The sequence below is a fragment of the Lepisosteus platostomus genome, chromosome 2 (genome assembly GCF_059453375.1).
Source record: "Lepisosteus platostomus isolate fLepPlt1 chromosome 2, fLepPlt1.hap1, whole genome shotgun sequence".
Lineage (NCBI taxonomy): Eukaryota > Metazoa > Chordata > Actinopteri > Semionotiformes > Lepisosteidae > Lepisosteus > Lepisosteus platostomus.
The window spans coordinates 74123182-74136671 of record NC_142612.1 but is presented as its reverse complement, the minus strand read 5'-3'; the positions used below and the strand labels follow the sequence as shown (position 1 = coordinate 74136671).

General features: G+C 38.1%; 1 protein-coding gene across 1 annotated transcript; it reads left to right on the top strand.

The window, feature by feature from the left end:
• The first annotated feature begins 2510 nt into the window (after positions 1–2510).
• serpine2 (serpin peptidase inhibitor, clade E (nexin, plasminogen activator inhibitor type 1), member 2) lies at positions 2511–12023 on the top strand. Its single transcript, XM_088617927.1, has 9 exons — positions 2511–2671; positions 5046–5325; positions 5837–6064; positions 6779–6976; positions 7208–7406; positions 7884–7981; positions 9250–9336; positions 9937–10020; positions 10839–12023. Exons 2-9 carry the CDS (start codon positions 5064–5066, stop codon positions 10874–10876), a joined length of 1194 nt encoding a protein of 397 aa, XP_088474053.1. The 5' UTR covers positions 2511–2671; positions 5046–5063; the 3' UTR covers positions 10877–12023.
• The last annotated feature ends 1467 nt before the right edge of the window (positions 12024–13490 follow it).

Genomic DNA, 13490 nt, shown 5'->3' with positions numbered 1-13490 from the left:
ATCAGTAAAAAAATAGCTCAGAAGGATGTGGTGAATTATCTCGGCACACAGCGATTAAGAAGTAAACTGTTTTTAAAAAGACCTTCATTGCATTCTAAGTGTAGGCGTTTCTTTCAGTGCTAAATTCTGTCAGTGCTTTTAGCAATGTTTTGTCCTCGCTTTACATCTGTATTTTCCTATACTTTAACCTACAGCTATGCTGTGCATTAGAACGCTCTTTTAACAGAGGTCACTGTCTTTAGAAATCAGACAAACTCATACAATGAAAGGAAAGTTCTGCTGTGGAGTTTCTAAACTGAAGATGATTGCAGGTTTTTCCAAGCCTTTTCCTGGCAGAACAAGCTCATAGGCAAGCTGAAGCAACTTGTAAGATTTGTTTATAGTTCTTTATTTATTAAAACAATGTCAACAAAAAGCCCAGAGAGTTGATGCCTACAAGAGTAACGCATGTTGTTTGAGAGCCTCCCCTACTTCAGTGAGCTCCATAAAAGACTTGGTATATTTATTAAAATGTTGTTTTTACCCTGCTTACTGTAAATCAAGAAACCTTCACAATTAGACTTAGCTTTTTTTTTTTTGCTGTTTCTCTTAAATTGCCACCTTCTTCCTTTTCTAAAATGTTGCAGTTTGGAAAAGCAACGGTGCTGTATTCTTCAACCCACCCTGCCACGGTATCACGTCCCCCCTGTCCTGCAGACAGCAGGCAGGACAAGTTGGCTATTGGCCATTCCCAGAGCTCAGAAACAGAGCCTGGGTGTCAGTGGAAGGCTGGACACCCTTACTACCAAGACAGTCTGTCATACAGTCCGCCAGTCATGGGCTGATTGCATGTGGTTGACCCAGGATCTCGCAGCCAAATCCACACCAACAACTGGTTCCAGCAGCTCTCGGGCAGTTTTGAGGTTCCACTGGGACTTGCAGAGAGCCCGCAGATAGCGCAGCCTTACCTTGGTCTTCAGGACAAGCTATTAGAAGTGTTTGTTTTGTAAGGGAAGCTTATTGTGGGCCAGTGATAATAACTGTAGAAGGCAGTATTTCCACTCTTACTTCACTGTGCATGCCTGTCTGCACAACCGCTAGGGTTGAAATCATCAGCCTCCAGGCCAGAGGACACAGTCTGCCTCCGACCAAAGGCATCTTTTTTCCCATATACTGTATATTTTTATAGTATTATGAAATCAAATTTCCCTTTTTAATTGAGTTTGTTTTCTGATCACATGTTTTAGAAAGTTTGTATGTTTTACTCAAGATGAGTAATACACACTTAAGCCACAATCCAACATGAAATTTATAGTAATGTCATTTTTTTTCTTCAGATGGATGATTTTCATGAATTTACTTGTGTGGATATAGGGAACCTGGTCTTTTTTTTCAAAGGGAAAGATGGAACAGAGCTTAGTCATGTTAATAAATACAGACATAAGCACTGAGTGTCTAAACTAGCAGACGTTAGGAAATGCTGTAAGTCTCGGTAAAACCAGAACTGCAGTAATATTGAAAACCAGGAATCTGTGGGGGAGGGCTTCTGAAGGATTTGGCAGCATTCAAGCCCTATGCACCTCAGTCTGTTGGTATAAAGGTATTGCCAATTTCTGAAGCAACTGGCACACAAAAGCTTGAATTTTGGCTATACTTCACTATGTCATAATTTGCTGAGAAAAGTTATTCCAGGTGTAAAATGAACTGTGCTGACAGTTTTTATCCCCAAACACCTGGAGCATAAATGCAGTACTTCAGATTCTGTCTGCATCGTTCATATGGACTGCTCCACCTCCAGAGATTGCAGGAACAGAAGGACATAATTGTGAAATCAGTTCTGGATCAACCCAGCTCACGCTGCCTGAAACTGTCTTAGTCAACCGAAGTGTTGATATTCGCCTGAAGCTTTTTTAATGGTTTTCCATTAATACAAAATTAGAAATGCATGTGGGCATTTAATTACACTTAATCACTTGTTCCTATAGAAGTCTTCTGCTGGCACCCCATAACATAATTTATCTTGATATTCCCTCGCATAATACTCTATGTAACGAGTTTTAGAGTAGACCCACAAAGCTCGCCGTCTTTCTGCAGCATGGGTGTTTAATGAGCTTTTCTGGTTTCCCTGAACTTATGAAATGCCCTCTTTCAAATGATACGCCTGTATATTGAATTATTGAAATAATTCGATTCGACGCCTAAATGACGTTATTGGAATATGTTTGATTTAATAAGCATTAAGATGATAAGCAGCAAAATCATTTACCGAGGAAAAGTGAATCGGGAGGCTGTTTAACAGTTCACTGCTTACGGTTACTCCATATTGAAACAAAATATTATTTCGCAAAATAGAATAACAAGGAGCACACCAGACAAACTCCTCTGTCAGGGCTTTTTAAACGAAATTTCTAAGGAGGTGTCATTTCCTGTTGACGAAGTAAAAGCGGCGTTTCGTTCTCCACTCATCTCGTCCTCCAGCTCCTAGGGAGGAGTTCTTGAAAAGCTAGTAAAATAAACAAGGGGCGGTAGTTTGTCCACACATGGTATAAATGTAAGAGGGATAACTGTGAGATTTTTAAAGACGTAATATATCGATATATATTTAATTAACTCGCTACGGAAGTTTTTGAAGGCTTTCGTAGTTTGTTTGTGTGTTATGCACTGAAACGAAAGCATTTTGGGAAATCAAAAGGTAAGGTTCTTCTTACAGGTGGGGTTTGGTTACAGCTAATTCGCGGCGCTGGCTTTGTTGGGTTTGAATTCGCTACACTTTACGTCGGGTTGCTTAGATAATTAAGGGAAAACGACGTGTTTGTAAAAGCTTTGCACGTGGATAAAAACACTTTTTCAGGGTATCGGTGAAACAAAGTAAACCTTATTTTCTGGAATTGATCGCTTGAAAGCAGTCAGTAAACGTTCCTGGTTACTATAGTCAGAACTGCATTTTTTTTTTAAAGACGCAGAAGTGTCCAGCAGTTATATATTTAGTACAACCTATAGCCTTTTACCTAGAAGTTTAATTGTCAGCCATTTTTTAAATGTATGTGTAAATGTATAAAATGTCTTTGTTGGATGAACACATTGGCGATACTATTTCAGAATAGTTAAGAAATCATGTTTCACTGATCCGGAAGGTTCTTCTCTCAACCAGTACAATACACATATTGTACACAATACAAATATCTCTTTTCCAACACCTCAGTATTGTTGTGTGTAAACAAACAATACATTCAAAACGCTGTAAAAGCTAAGAAACATCGTGTGATAAATTGCAAGAATACTTACCTTGGTGAAGGATTAAGTTTACCATCTGACACATTTCGAGAAACGCTTGAAAATATTTTGCACGGAAGGACAAACGTTTAATTTGTAAAACGTAGCTGAACAAATATTTTATGCGTTGGTCTGCTTTAAGTGGGGGTTCCGCCTAGATCGTTTTCATTTTGGAGAACATCATTGTAGCCCCGTCTGAACGATTAAATGTATATTAAAGTTTTTAAGGTGTGAGGAGAAAGGGAGGGATCAATTTTTTTTCAGCTTTGTGACAATTATTTCATAGAATTAGTGCTACAACCGTCGGACACCTAACCTCGTAAACCATTTAAGATTTTACGTTTTTAAACGACGTTATTCTTTTCCTACTCTTTTCTTCTGTACGGAATTTTCAAATTCCAAATTTTTCAGGTAAATTAAAATATTCGCGCTGTTTGACTTACAAAGAAGTTGAATGTTATCTGACCCCCTTACTGACAATTACATTTTGATTCTGCACATCAATATTTGTAGTGCAAGGCACTACAAATATTGTACTTTGGAGAATTTCAGACTACTGTAGAGGAATGATTCACAGTGAAGTTACCATGTTATTTCCCATTCATATCAGCCGTTTATCTTTGCTGTTCATAGGACGTTTTATTAAAGAACTGTATTTGTAAAAGGATTTGAATGATTTTGCAGTTTAATGATGATGCATTGAAAATAGTATTTGCAAATAATTTTTAATCTTCTTGCAAGAGACTATAACTTTAAACTTTCACGCAAGCTACTTCCTGTAATGAACCCACTGTGCACAAATAATATGTAGTTGTTTGAAAACGGAAATATCTTACCCATTAGAATATGGCTTACATTAGCTGAAGAAAAAATAGTTGAGCATTTTATGTACAGATTACCAATTTATCTAAAAGGGGTAAAGATATATAATTCTTTCCCCTTCTGAGAGTTTATGCAATACTTCTCTAGAAACTAGGTAGTTGTCCAAGCAGATATTTTCTATAAAGAGAACCAACGTTTCAATGTGCCAATGTGCAGTGTTGAGCTTAATCTTTACTATAAAGTATGCAAACACAGTAGTTTGAAAAGCGAATGGCTGAGTCAAGTTTGTCTGATAAATGAAATTCACAAATGAATCATTATTTGGGTCTTTTTGTTTCGGTCCTTGATGTTTACCCATTCTTCATGACAGTCAAGCATTTGAATATTTGGATCTGTATTGGTGAAGGCCTACTCGTAAAATATAAAAGTGAACAGAACAGGGAGGTGACAGCTGGCAAATGAATGTACCTAGGATGAGAAGCTGCTCAAGTGCTGCGTGAGTTATCTGAAAGATGGGAAGATAAATGATAACCATTCTGACATCTTTTAAATCAGCTGTGTCTCAAACATGGCTGCTGCTCAATGCTTTTGCTTGGGTGTATGCTTTGTCTGTATGGTTTGGAACATGCTGTAACATTAACCTTGCGCTAGTGGTTTCTCTGGTTACGAAATGCTTGAAAATTATACATCCACGTATATTTACAGTTGATCTTGCAGAGCCAGACAAAGGTTTGTGAAATGGCGTGTTAACTTTCGTCGTGTGGTTTTATTTTTAGCCAAAACAAAAGATGTAAACTATGCATTTCTATATCAGATGTTTAACATGTCCCTTTTTTCCTGTGAATTGCAACCTTGTTTTTTCTACTGCTTGAACAGTTTCTACTACATGGAAATGTGATTATATATTATTTATGATTTAACATTTTTGCAGGGCAGTCGTCTTTAATATATCTTTATGTATTTCCTTCTAGGTGTATAAATAGTACAGAATGGGACATCTCTCCCTCATCCTGCTGTCCCTGGGCATGGCGATGTCCACTGTCTATGCCCAGATCCCAAGTACTTCTTCCTATGGAGAGCGGGGCTCAGACTTGGGGATCCAGCTGTTTGCCCAGGTTGTGAGGTCCAGGCCACAGGAAAATGTGGTTATGTCTCCACATAGTGTGGCCAGCATCCTGGGAATGCTGTTGGTGGGAGCAGAGGGCAACACCAGAAGACAGATTCTGACAGCCTTGAGATATAAGAAGCATGGTATGTGGCCTGGTATTGCATGGTATTGGGTAGCACATTTTCTCCAGTCCACACCACGTTATTTTTAGTCATCATTCTTTTTTAATTGTGATGCAGTTTATCTTACTTTTTCACTAGGTCAATAAAACTGTTTTATCACTATTTCAGCTTTGCTTGGACTTGCTTGTTCACCATAATTCAACATGATAATGATGCAGATGTGCCAGTTGAATCATTTTTACAGAATTACAGTGATCTCTGCAAATCAAGGATTGTATTTTTAAAAAAGTCAGTAATATTGAAAAGAGATTATATTTCCGACAGTGATGCAGAAGTGACAGTGATGTCTGTTGGTTGTTTGTATCAGTTATAGATTGGCTACGAGACCATATCTGAGGACATCAGTTTTATTTATGCAGATGTATTGGAGACGTTCCAGAAATATATTGGTTTAATTAGGTAAAATCAGTACTTTCTGCTACTTTTTGGTAGTTGGTTTAAATAATTTTGCTACCTGTGCTTAATTTCCAAGGGCCTTATAAAATGCTGAAAAGACTACACAAAAATCTGACTTCCAGAGAAAATCGGGACTTGGTGACCATAGCCAATGCGATTTTTGCTCAGCAAGGCTTTAAAATGGAAGACCTCTTTGTTTCTACTAACAAAGCCAATTTCCAGTGTGAATCAAAGAATTTAGACTTTTCTGACACCAGCGAAGCTGCAGATTCTATCAACAACTGGGTTAGAGATCATACAAAAGGTAAGTTGTCAGACTGCAAGTTGTTTTAAACATTTCCCCATACATCAGTGATGAAGGGCTGTAAAGCTGAAACATGTCTGTGATCACTAGAATGTACTGCATTAAAAAAAAAACTGAAAGCAAAATCGTCTAAGCTGTTCCAATTGACTGTGTACCACTTCTGACGTTCCTGGGATTTTGGTGTGTTATTGTAATCGTCAGTGAAGGAAGACTTGTTTTAATCTGGCATTATGCCTAAAAGATTGCTCAACACCCACATGACCACAAAACGGGAGCAGGTTGTAGTTTTAAAAGGGGTAAGGTTATTGTCCTTTTGTAGATCACTGAATCATTTCGTAGATCTAATTTAAATACTTGCAATTGCTAGCCTCCTTTATTTTTTTTTCTCCATAATGAAGAATTCACTGGGATAGCCTAGAAAACTTCAAAAATCCAAACAAGCTGTTCAGCAACTGTTTAGATGAACTGCAATGTAGGCATAGGGTATATAGTAGGAGTAACTACATAAAAGTGACTGATATATGGTGGTTTGTTATTAAAGGCTTGTGTAATTTTTTCCCCTCTTTCAATTAACCTCATTTAATAAGTCTGTTTCTTTTGTCAGCACTCATGTTCAAGTAGAGGCATAGGCTACAAAAAGTAGTTACAGTATTCATATTTTTTACTCTGTATTGTCTTCATTCGCTTTAACTTGGTGTCTGTTTGCTGTTTCAGGCATGATACCTACAATTGTCTCTTCAGACATGCTTGATGGGGCTCTCACCAGGCTCGTAGCAGTAAATGCCATATACTTCAAGGGCTTGTGGAAATCACGGTTTCAGCCCGAGAACACCAAGATGAGAAATTTCACTGCAGGAGATGGGAAGGTTTACAGAATTCCTATGATGTCACAGCTTTCCGTGTTCAACATTGGTAAGAGCTCCTTGAGATTAAGGTTATCATCCAGGATGTTGGAACTTCAGGCATGCGGAGTGCTGCCGATTGGAGAGCTCAGAACTAAATTGCATGTTCGGTGGTAAGATTAATGAGAAACAACAGCTGACAAATAGAAGTATTTCATACAATCAGCAGTTTACATGTCATTTTTTTTTTGTTTAATGTATAATTAGGGCTGCAGTGCTGATCGAGTGCTTGTTTCCCTAGGCTTGGCAAGTACCCCTTTTGGCATCAAGTACAAAGTCATCGAGCTGCCCTACCATGGAGACACGATCAGTATGCTGATCGCAGTGCCTTCTGAAGACAGTACTCTGGTCTCTGAAATAATTCCGCACATCAGCACCATGACCATTCAGAGCTGGACGAAGCTTATGAACCAGAGAAAAGTACGACTTCTCCTGCCAAAGTAAGGTGAACCACTTTGAGCTGCCTTTTAAGATATGATCGTGGAATGTACATATTTTAAAAGCCCTAACATGTTCAAACTGTTTTCTGGAAGAATATTTTTCTTAAAGCTGCCAAGTTTAAACCTGCTTCTCCCGTTTCACTATAAAGATTTTGGTTTTTGCCAAATCTGTTTTTATTCAGTTTGCAAATGAAATAAGCTTCCTGTTCAGGGTATGGAGACTTTTGAGATTCAGTTTATCAAAGCTGTGATTATCATTGCAATTAATTTATCAAATTGACAGCATTCACACTTAGTGTTTCAGTACTCCATCATGGTTGGGGACTGCTTTTGTAGCAATAAAAAAAAAAATTTCCCCCATGATGTCACTTCAGTGCTGTGCAATCCATTTTTACAAGTTGTGAAACATGTGACAATGCAATACAGCTGTTGTGTTTAGAAAGTCTGTTATCAATGCCGGTTCCTCATCTTTTACAGATTTACAGTGGAAGCAGAAACAGATTTGGAGGCACCTCTCTCAGCTCTTGGTATTACAGATATGTTCGATCAAACAAAAGCAAACTTTAAACAAATAAGTAAGTATAAATAAATGCTGGTACAGCTGCTTTAATCCGCTTGAAATATCTTGGTAGATGTCTGACCTTAGGAACCAGTGTTCCGTTTTGTGTTAACCCTTGAAGATAAAAGGCAGTTGTTTTTCCTGGTTTAATGTTGGGGAAACGCACAGTGGTGTGGCAGCTAGCACTCCAACAGCTGTTGGGTCCTGGTTCTGGTTCTGCCCGGTGTACCTGCTGTGTGAAGATTGCAGGTTCTCTCTGTGCCCATGTGGGTTTACTCCAGGTGCTCCAGTTTCCTCTTGCCTCCTGAAGACAAGCTGTGCAGGTGATTTAGTGTCTATGCCCTGCAGTGGACTGGCAGTCTTGTTCATCGTGGAGTTCCACCAGGGCAGACTCCTGGTTACCCGGCCATTATTGTCAATAAGAGGCTTTGTAATGATGAATAGAATCGCATGCCTTTAACGCATGTATTAAATAAAACTATATGGTCTACTATATAAAAATATATGGTCACGTCACTTTTGATATGGAAAAATAGAAATTTGCTAAAAGCTACTTGTGGTTTAAAATGACTCTTTACTAGCTGTTATGGCTGGCAGGTCTATAGATATACAAGTAGGTTAACCATATAACTCGTGTTGATCAATGAACAGGGACAGCAAGGGATTTTAAAACGTGCCCTGAAATGGAGTGACTGACTGTTAAATTATGTATTAAATCTTGATTGAGAGCTGTTTCTTAATTAACATGCAAAAGAGACATTTTATTGTAATTAATTCAGTTATTGATATAATAACATGATCAGGCTTCTGTTAAGAAATTATACATAAAACCTAATTTCTCTTCAAAATATTGATCGCCGGCAGGAGCAGTGAGTAGGTAATCTTAATTACAAGTTAAATGAGAGTGCACATTAAGCACTCATAACCATCAAGATGTACAGTAGATCTTCATTTAAAACGTAACCTTCTTTTCTGTGACAAATAGAACAAATAGAACAGCCTGTAGTGGACACAACACCAGAGACAGCACCATGTCTCTGTTCAAAAGGACACTTGATTTACAAGTAACTCCTGCTTTTTTCCCCCAAGTTTAAAAGCATTTTTAAACGTACACGTAACTTTTAACCTTTTCCATGTCTCTCTGTCTTTTCCTCGTTCAGCTTCATATCACTTTGAAGATGGCTGGAAAATACTTCCATGAGTTGACATTTTAAAAGAACTTGTAATGTAATTTATTAATAAAAGTTTTGTTTTTGTCCATTTTTGCTGTCTTCTTATTGATAGGTTCAGAGCCCCTCCATGTATCGAAGGCATTGCAGAAATCCAAAATTGAGGTGACTGAGGATGGCACCAAAGCATCAGCTGCAACAAGTAAGATTCTGATTTCCGCAGCTGACAGAGTAGGCCAGGGCTGTCTGATTCTAGGTTTGCACGGCTGGTGTGTCTATTTTCATTCGGTTCTTAATGGCCTAAGTCTGTTAAATTTAGTCCAGTTGCTTTACAGTTAGCTGTGGCCCGATTGTTGTTTTATAAGTACTGTTCTATGAAGCCTTTGCATCTGGACCTGATGGGGTTGTAAGGTGCTTTTGAATCAACAGAAATGAATGAATTCAGTTTCTCCCAGCTCAGCAGGTGCTGCTGCTTTAAAGACGCCTAGAAAACCTGCAGACAGACCAATCCTCAAGGATCAGGATTGCACATTCCTGAAACAGACCCTTACTTTTATGGTCACAGGAGCATGTTGGATTCAGTCACTTAGTACTACAGATTTAACACAAAACCTTAATTGCATGTTTCTCATTTATGGGACCCAGACCCATAACCACTATAGAGTAATCTGCATGTGAGTGATACTTGAAGCAATTTTATATCAATATTTCAATAACTAAAGGGCTGTGACCTTAATAGGGAAAGTATCTTATTTGATGCTTTTTAGTTTTTTGTATTTAAATTCAATTTTTCTCTCTCAAGCTGCAATATTACTGGCCCGGTCATCACCCCCATGGGTCATTGTGGACAGACCATTCTTGTTCATCGTTCGACACAAGGCGACAGGTAGAGATTTGCAGAACCCCGTTCTGTCTTGCATTCTCCTTCATCCTCTCCTTTGAATGACCCATGGTTGATTGATTTTCAAATACTGTACATACTGGCTGTAGAATTTAAAGTTTCACAATTATGGTGTCTTTTTTTTTTTGTAATGTATTTCTAGGTCTGTACAAACCAGAATATATTGCTATAAGCCACCATCCTATTAATATCCAGTACAATGCAAACAAGTCTTTACGTGAGGAGCTTGTGTAGAGAAGTTAAACTGTTAGACAACACGCAGTCTTCCCCAGCAATCTCAACAGAGAAACAAGTACTAGAGGAGCTTAATTTTATTTTGACAAAGACACTTCAGGCGTTTGTAGATGTTGGGATTATATAGGTGTGCACAATTAATTTTAGTGCAGTAATTCTCTCCGATCTGAACTGGGCCGTGCAGGCTCTGACCTGGAGCTTAGTGATGTCGCCCAGCAGCTCTTGAAGAATGGCATGTCATCTGTACTGTGTAGAGCTGCAGTGCAGTAACACAGACTTTGCCAAAATGGAAGACCTAATAATGTTAGTCATCACAGATGCACAATAAAACTGATTTTGCACTGTTTGCAAATACATTTAACTTAAATAAGTTTAATAGTTTTGTGTAAATGCAGTAACAGTTCCCACCTAGCTGCCTAAAGCAGGAAGATTTCCAAAAATATGGTAATAACCTGGCTTCACTGACATTGACACTGGCATCTGGTAAAATAAGTGATAATTCAGTATTGATGAGCAGGAGGGGGCCTTTTCTCATTTGAATTAACTATCTGACTTTTGGTGTTTTTCAGGTACCGTGCTCTTCATGGGCCAAATTAACAAGCCTTAGATCATCACTGTGCTGAGAGATGAGACACAAACAGACTACCTTACTTTGGTTCTATTGCCTCCATTGTTTTGCTTTCTAGTAGGACCACTTGCTATAAGTGTTAAAAGAGACTCTTCTAGGGCTGGTGATGATTTCACACAGCTTCATTATTGTGGCAAATACAGTAGATTTGTTCATGAAACATCCCTGCATTTTTATAGTGCCTTTGCTGTGTGGTTTTCATTCAAAGTTCATATCGTTTGATATCCATTTTTTTGCCCTTTTAAAATATTTTTTTAGTATTAAATATTGGGTGTTACAGTTCAGTAGCTTGTACATGTAATTTATTTCACAGAAGCAACAGGGATAAATCTCAAAGTGTTCAAGAAAAATGAGTGAGTAAATGTCATCAAGGTGAAACAAGTGTTTACTGTAGAGAAACAAAATTGTAAACTATGGATTTTGTTCTGGCTTGACTTTCCTAAACGTGTTTTTTATTTGGAGTAAAATGTGTGTAATCAACTTTGTCTTTCAATTAAACCTGGTTCTTCACAGATCAAATTATGTTTTTAAATGCTTACAAACCGATACTTAAAGTAAAATATTGAATTGTGCTGTTTATTTCTGCACTGTAATACTTTAAGATCCAAACGCAAATGGAATCTTGCCATTGAGTGAAGTTCTCAGTTCATTTGAGGTATACTACAGAGAAATGTGTTTGAGCAAACCATAAGCAACAATTATGAATTTTTCTCAAGGCCTAGTGTGTAAAGAATTGAAAATGGTTTGGACTTTGGATTGGCTTGGTTTCCCAATAACACACTTCTTTAGTCAAATGACACTTGTGAACCAAGTTTTGTGACTGCACACACAACATTTTGGTTTTTGAATCCCTAGGGATGTTATTTAATTATCTCTAATGTTGCAAAAGTCAAAATTTAAGGTAATGCATATGTTTAATAAAGTTTTTTATTTTATTGTTAAATATTCGTATTGTATTTGGTCACATTTTGCATTTTTGTTTGTGCTTGTATTGAATAGAATTCCTAAAGAATAGTTGTGGAAACCGCAACATGAATTGTAAGTTTTTGTATAATGAAATCCTCAACAGTATTACAGTGAATCTTACCATAATACAGTATGATTAATAAAACATTCAATAATCGCATTTTGCATTGGAATGTTTCCTTTGAGTGGGAAAACCTTTTTTTAATCTCCTGGATTGAGGTTGAAGGAGTTGGTCTTTTTTTTTTCTCCAGCAGTTGTGGGCTTCTACATTCTTAATTTCTCAGTGCTGTCAGTGAACTATTAGTTAGCTTGTGCACTTTCCCCCAAACAGATTCATCTTTTGAAATTATTTTAATTAGATGCAGTGAAAGATGATCAGGATCGTGTGAAGAAAGGAAGTAAAGACGTGTGGAAATAAGTGTCATTTTGCAAATTCGTTGAATCGGCACACTGGGTCTGTGAGAAAACTAATCCAAGTCTGCTGAAGATGAGGGAATCTTTAAAAGTGCAAGGTGACCAGTTTCAAAAGTTAAGTCTGTTAGACAATGAGGTTGTCTCATCTGAACTGGTAAAAAGATTAACCAGTTTTTCTATTTACTAGCATCTGGTTGCATAAAAATGTTAAATATGGATGTCTCTATAATTACTGTATGTCGCTGTGGATGCTGAGCAGGTTTGTGCAACTTGCTTGAACACAACTTAAGAGGAAAACTTTCCCTAAGATGTATTGTGTCACTAAGCATGCGCCATTAAAAGCTTTCCTATAGATCTTGTAGAATCACATCCGTGTTATACGTTTTAATTTGTATTGGTGTTAATGACGCAGGCATCTCTAAAACGGAGCAAGACTGAGCACGCCACTGTGTGCATTTGACCCTTTAGAGATCCCGACTTCTTGCAGGGAAAACGGGCGTAAAGGAGAACGCGATGCGTTCTGATGAAGACTGGATTTTGAACTCTTGTTTCCGGGGTTCAGACCCTTCCGTGTGGCGTTTGCCTGTTTTCGTTATGGGGCTGCATTTTGTTCCTGCAGGGGCTTCCTTCCCCGCAGTCCGAAGATGAGCGGTCTAGACTGTCTAACAATCGTATCTAAATTGTCCCCGGGGTGTGTGTCGGTGCCCTGTGGTGGACTGATGTTCAGGGTGAATGCTCCATTGCGCTCACTGCCTTCCGGATTAGGCTTTGTGTTACTGCGAGCCTCTGTTGGAGTAAACGGATATTGTCAATAGTTTAAGTCGCATCATGCCTGACCAAGAGCTCAGAGCTGTTCTGTAACACGCAACATCTCAGGCCGATTTACTGTCAAAAGGGGAGCAATAATCGCTCCACACGTTTACATTTTTCCAAGGATCATTTATTGCGTATTTTGAACGATTAATGATATAGCTTTGATCTTGCTCTAATGTTGATACACACGATTAAAGAAAACAGTGATAAACACTCGGGGGAAAATAAGCACTAAATAGTGATACAAAAATGTTCAAACATAAGGCGGCTGTCCGTCCGACATTGTGCTAATTGACATCATCTACACTTATAAACTTGTTTTTTTTTCTGTAGTGCGAGCATTTCTGTGAGTAAGCGCTAGAGGCCTCTATTGATCAACAAAATGTTCCTTCCTAAAAAA

Bases quoted from the DNA above. Each gene is read 5' to 3' on its own strand.
- serpine2 (XM_088617927.1), top strand. From the start codon at position 5,064: ATGGGACATCTCTCCCTCATCCTGCTGTCCCTGGGCATGGCGATGTCC. The intron at 6,977-7,207 runs GTAAGAGCTCCT...TTGTTTCCCTAG, and splicing joins GCTTTCCGTGTTCAACATTG to GCTTGGCAAGTACCCCTTTT. The intron at 10,021-10,838 runs GTAGAGATTTGC...GGTGTTTTTCAG, and splicing joins CGTTCGACACAAGGCGACAG to GTACCGTGCTCTTCATGGGC.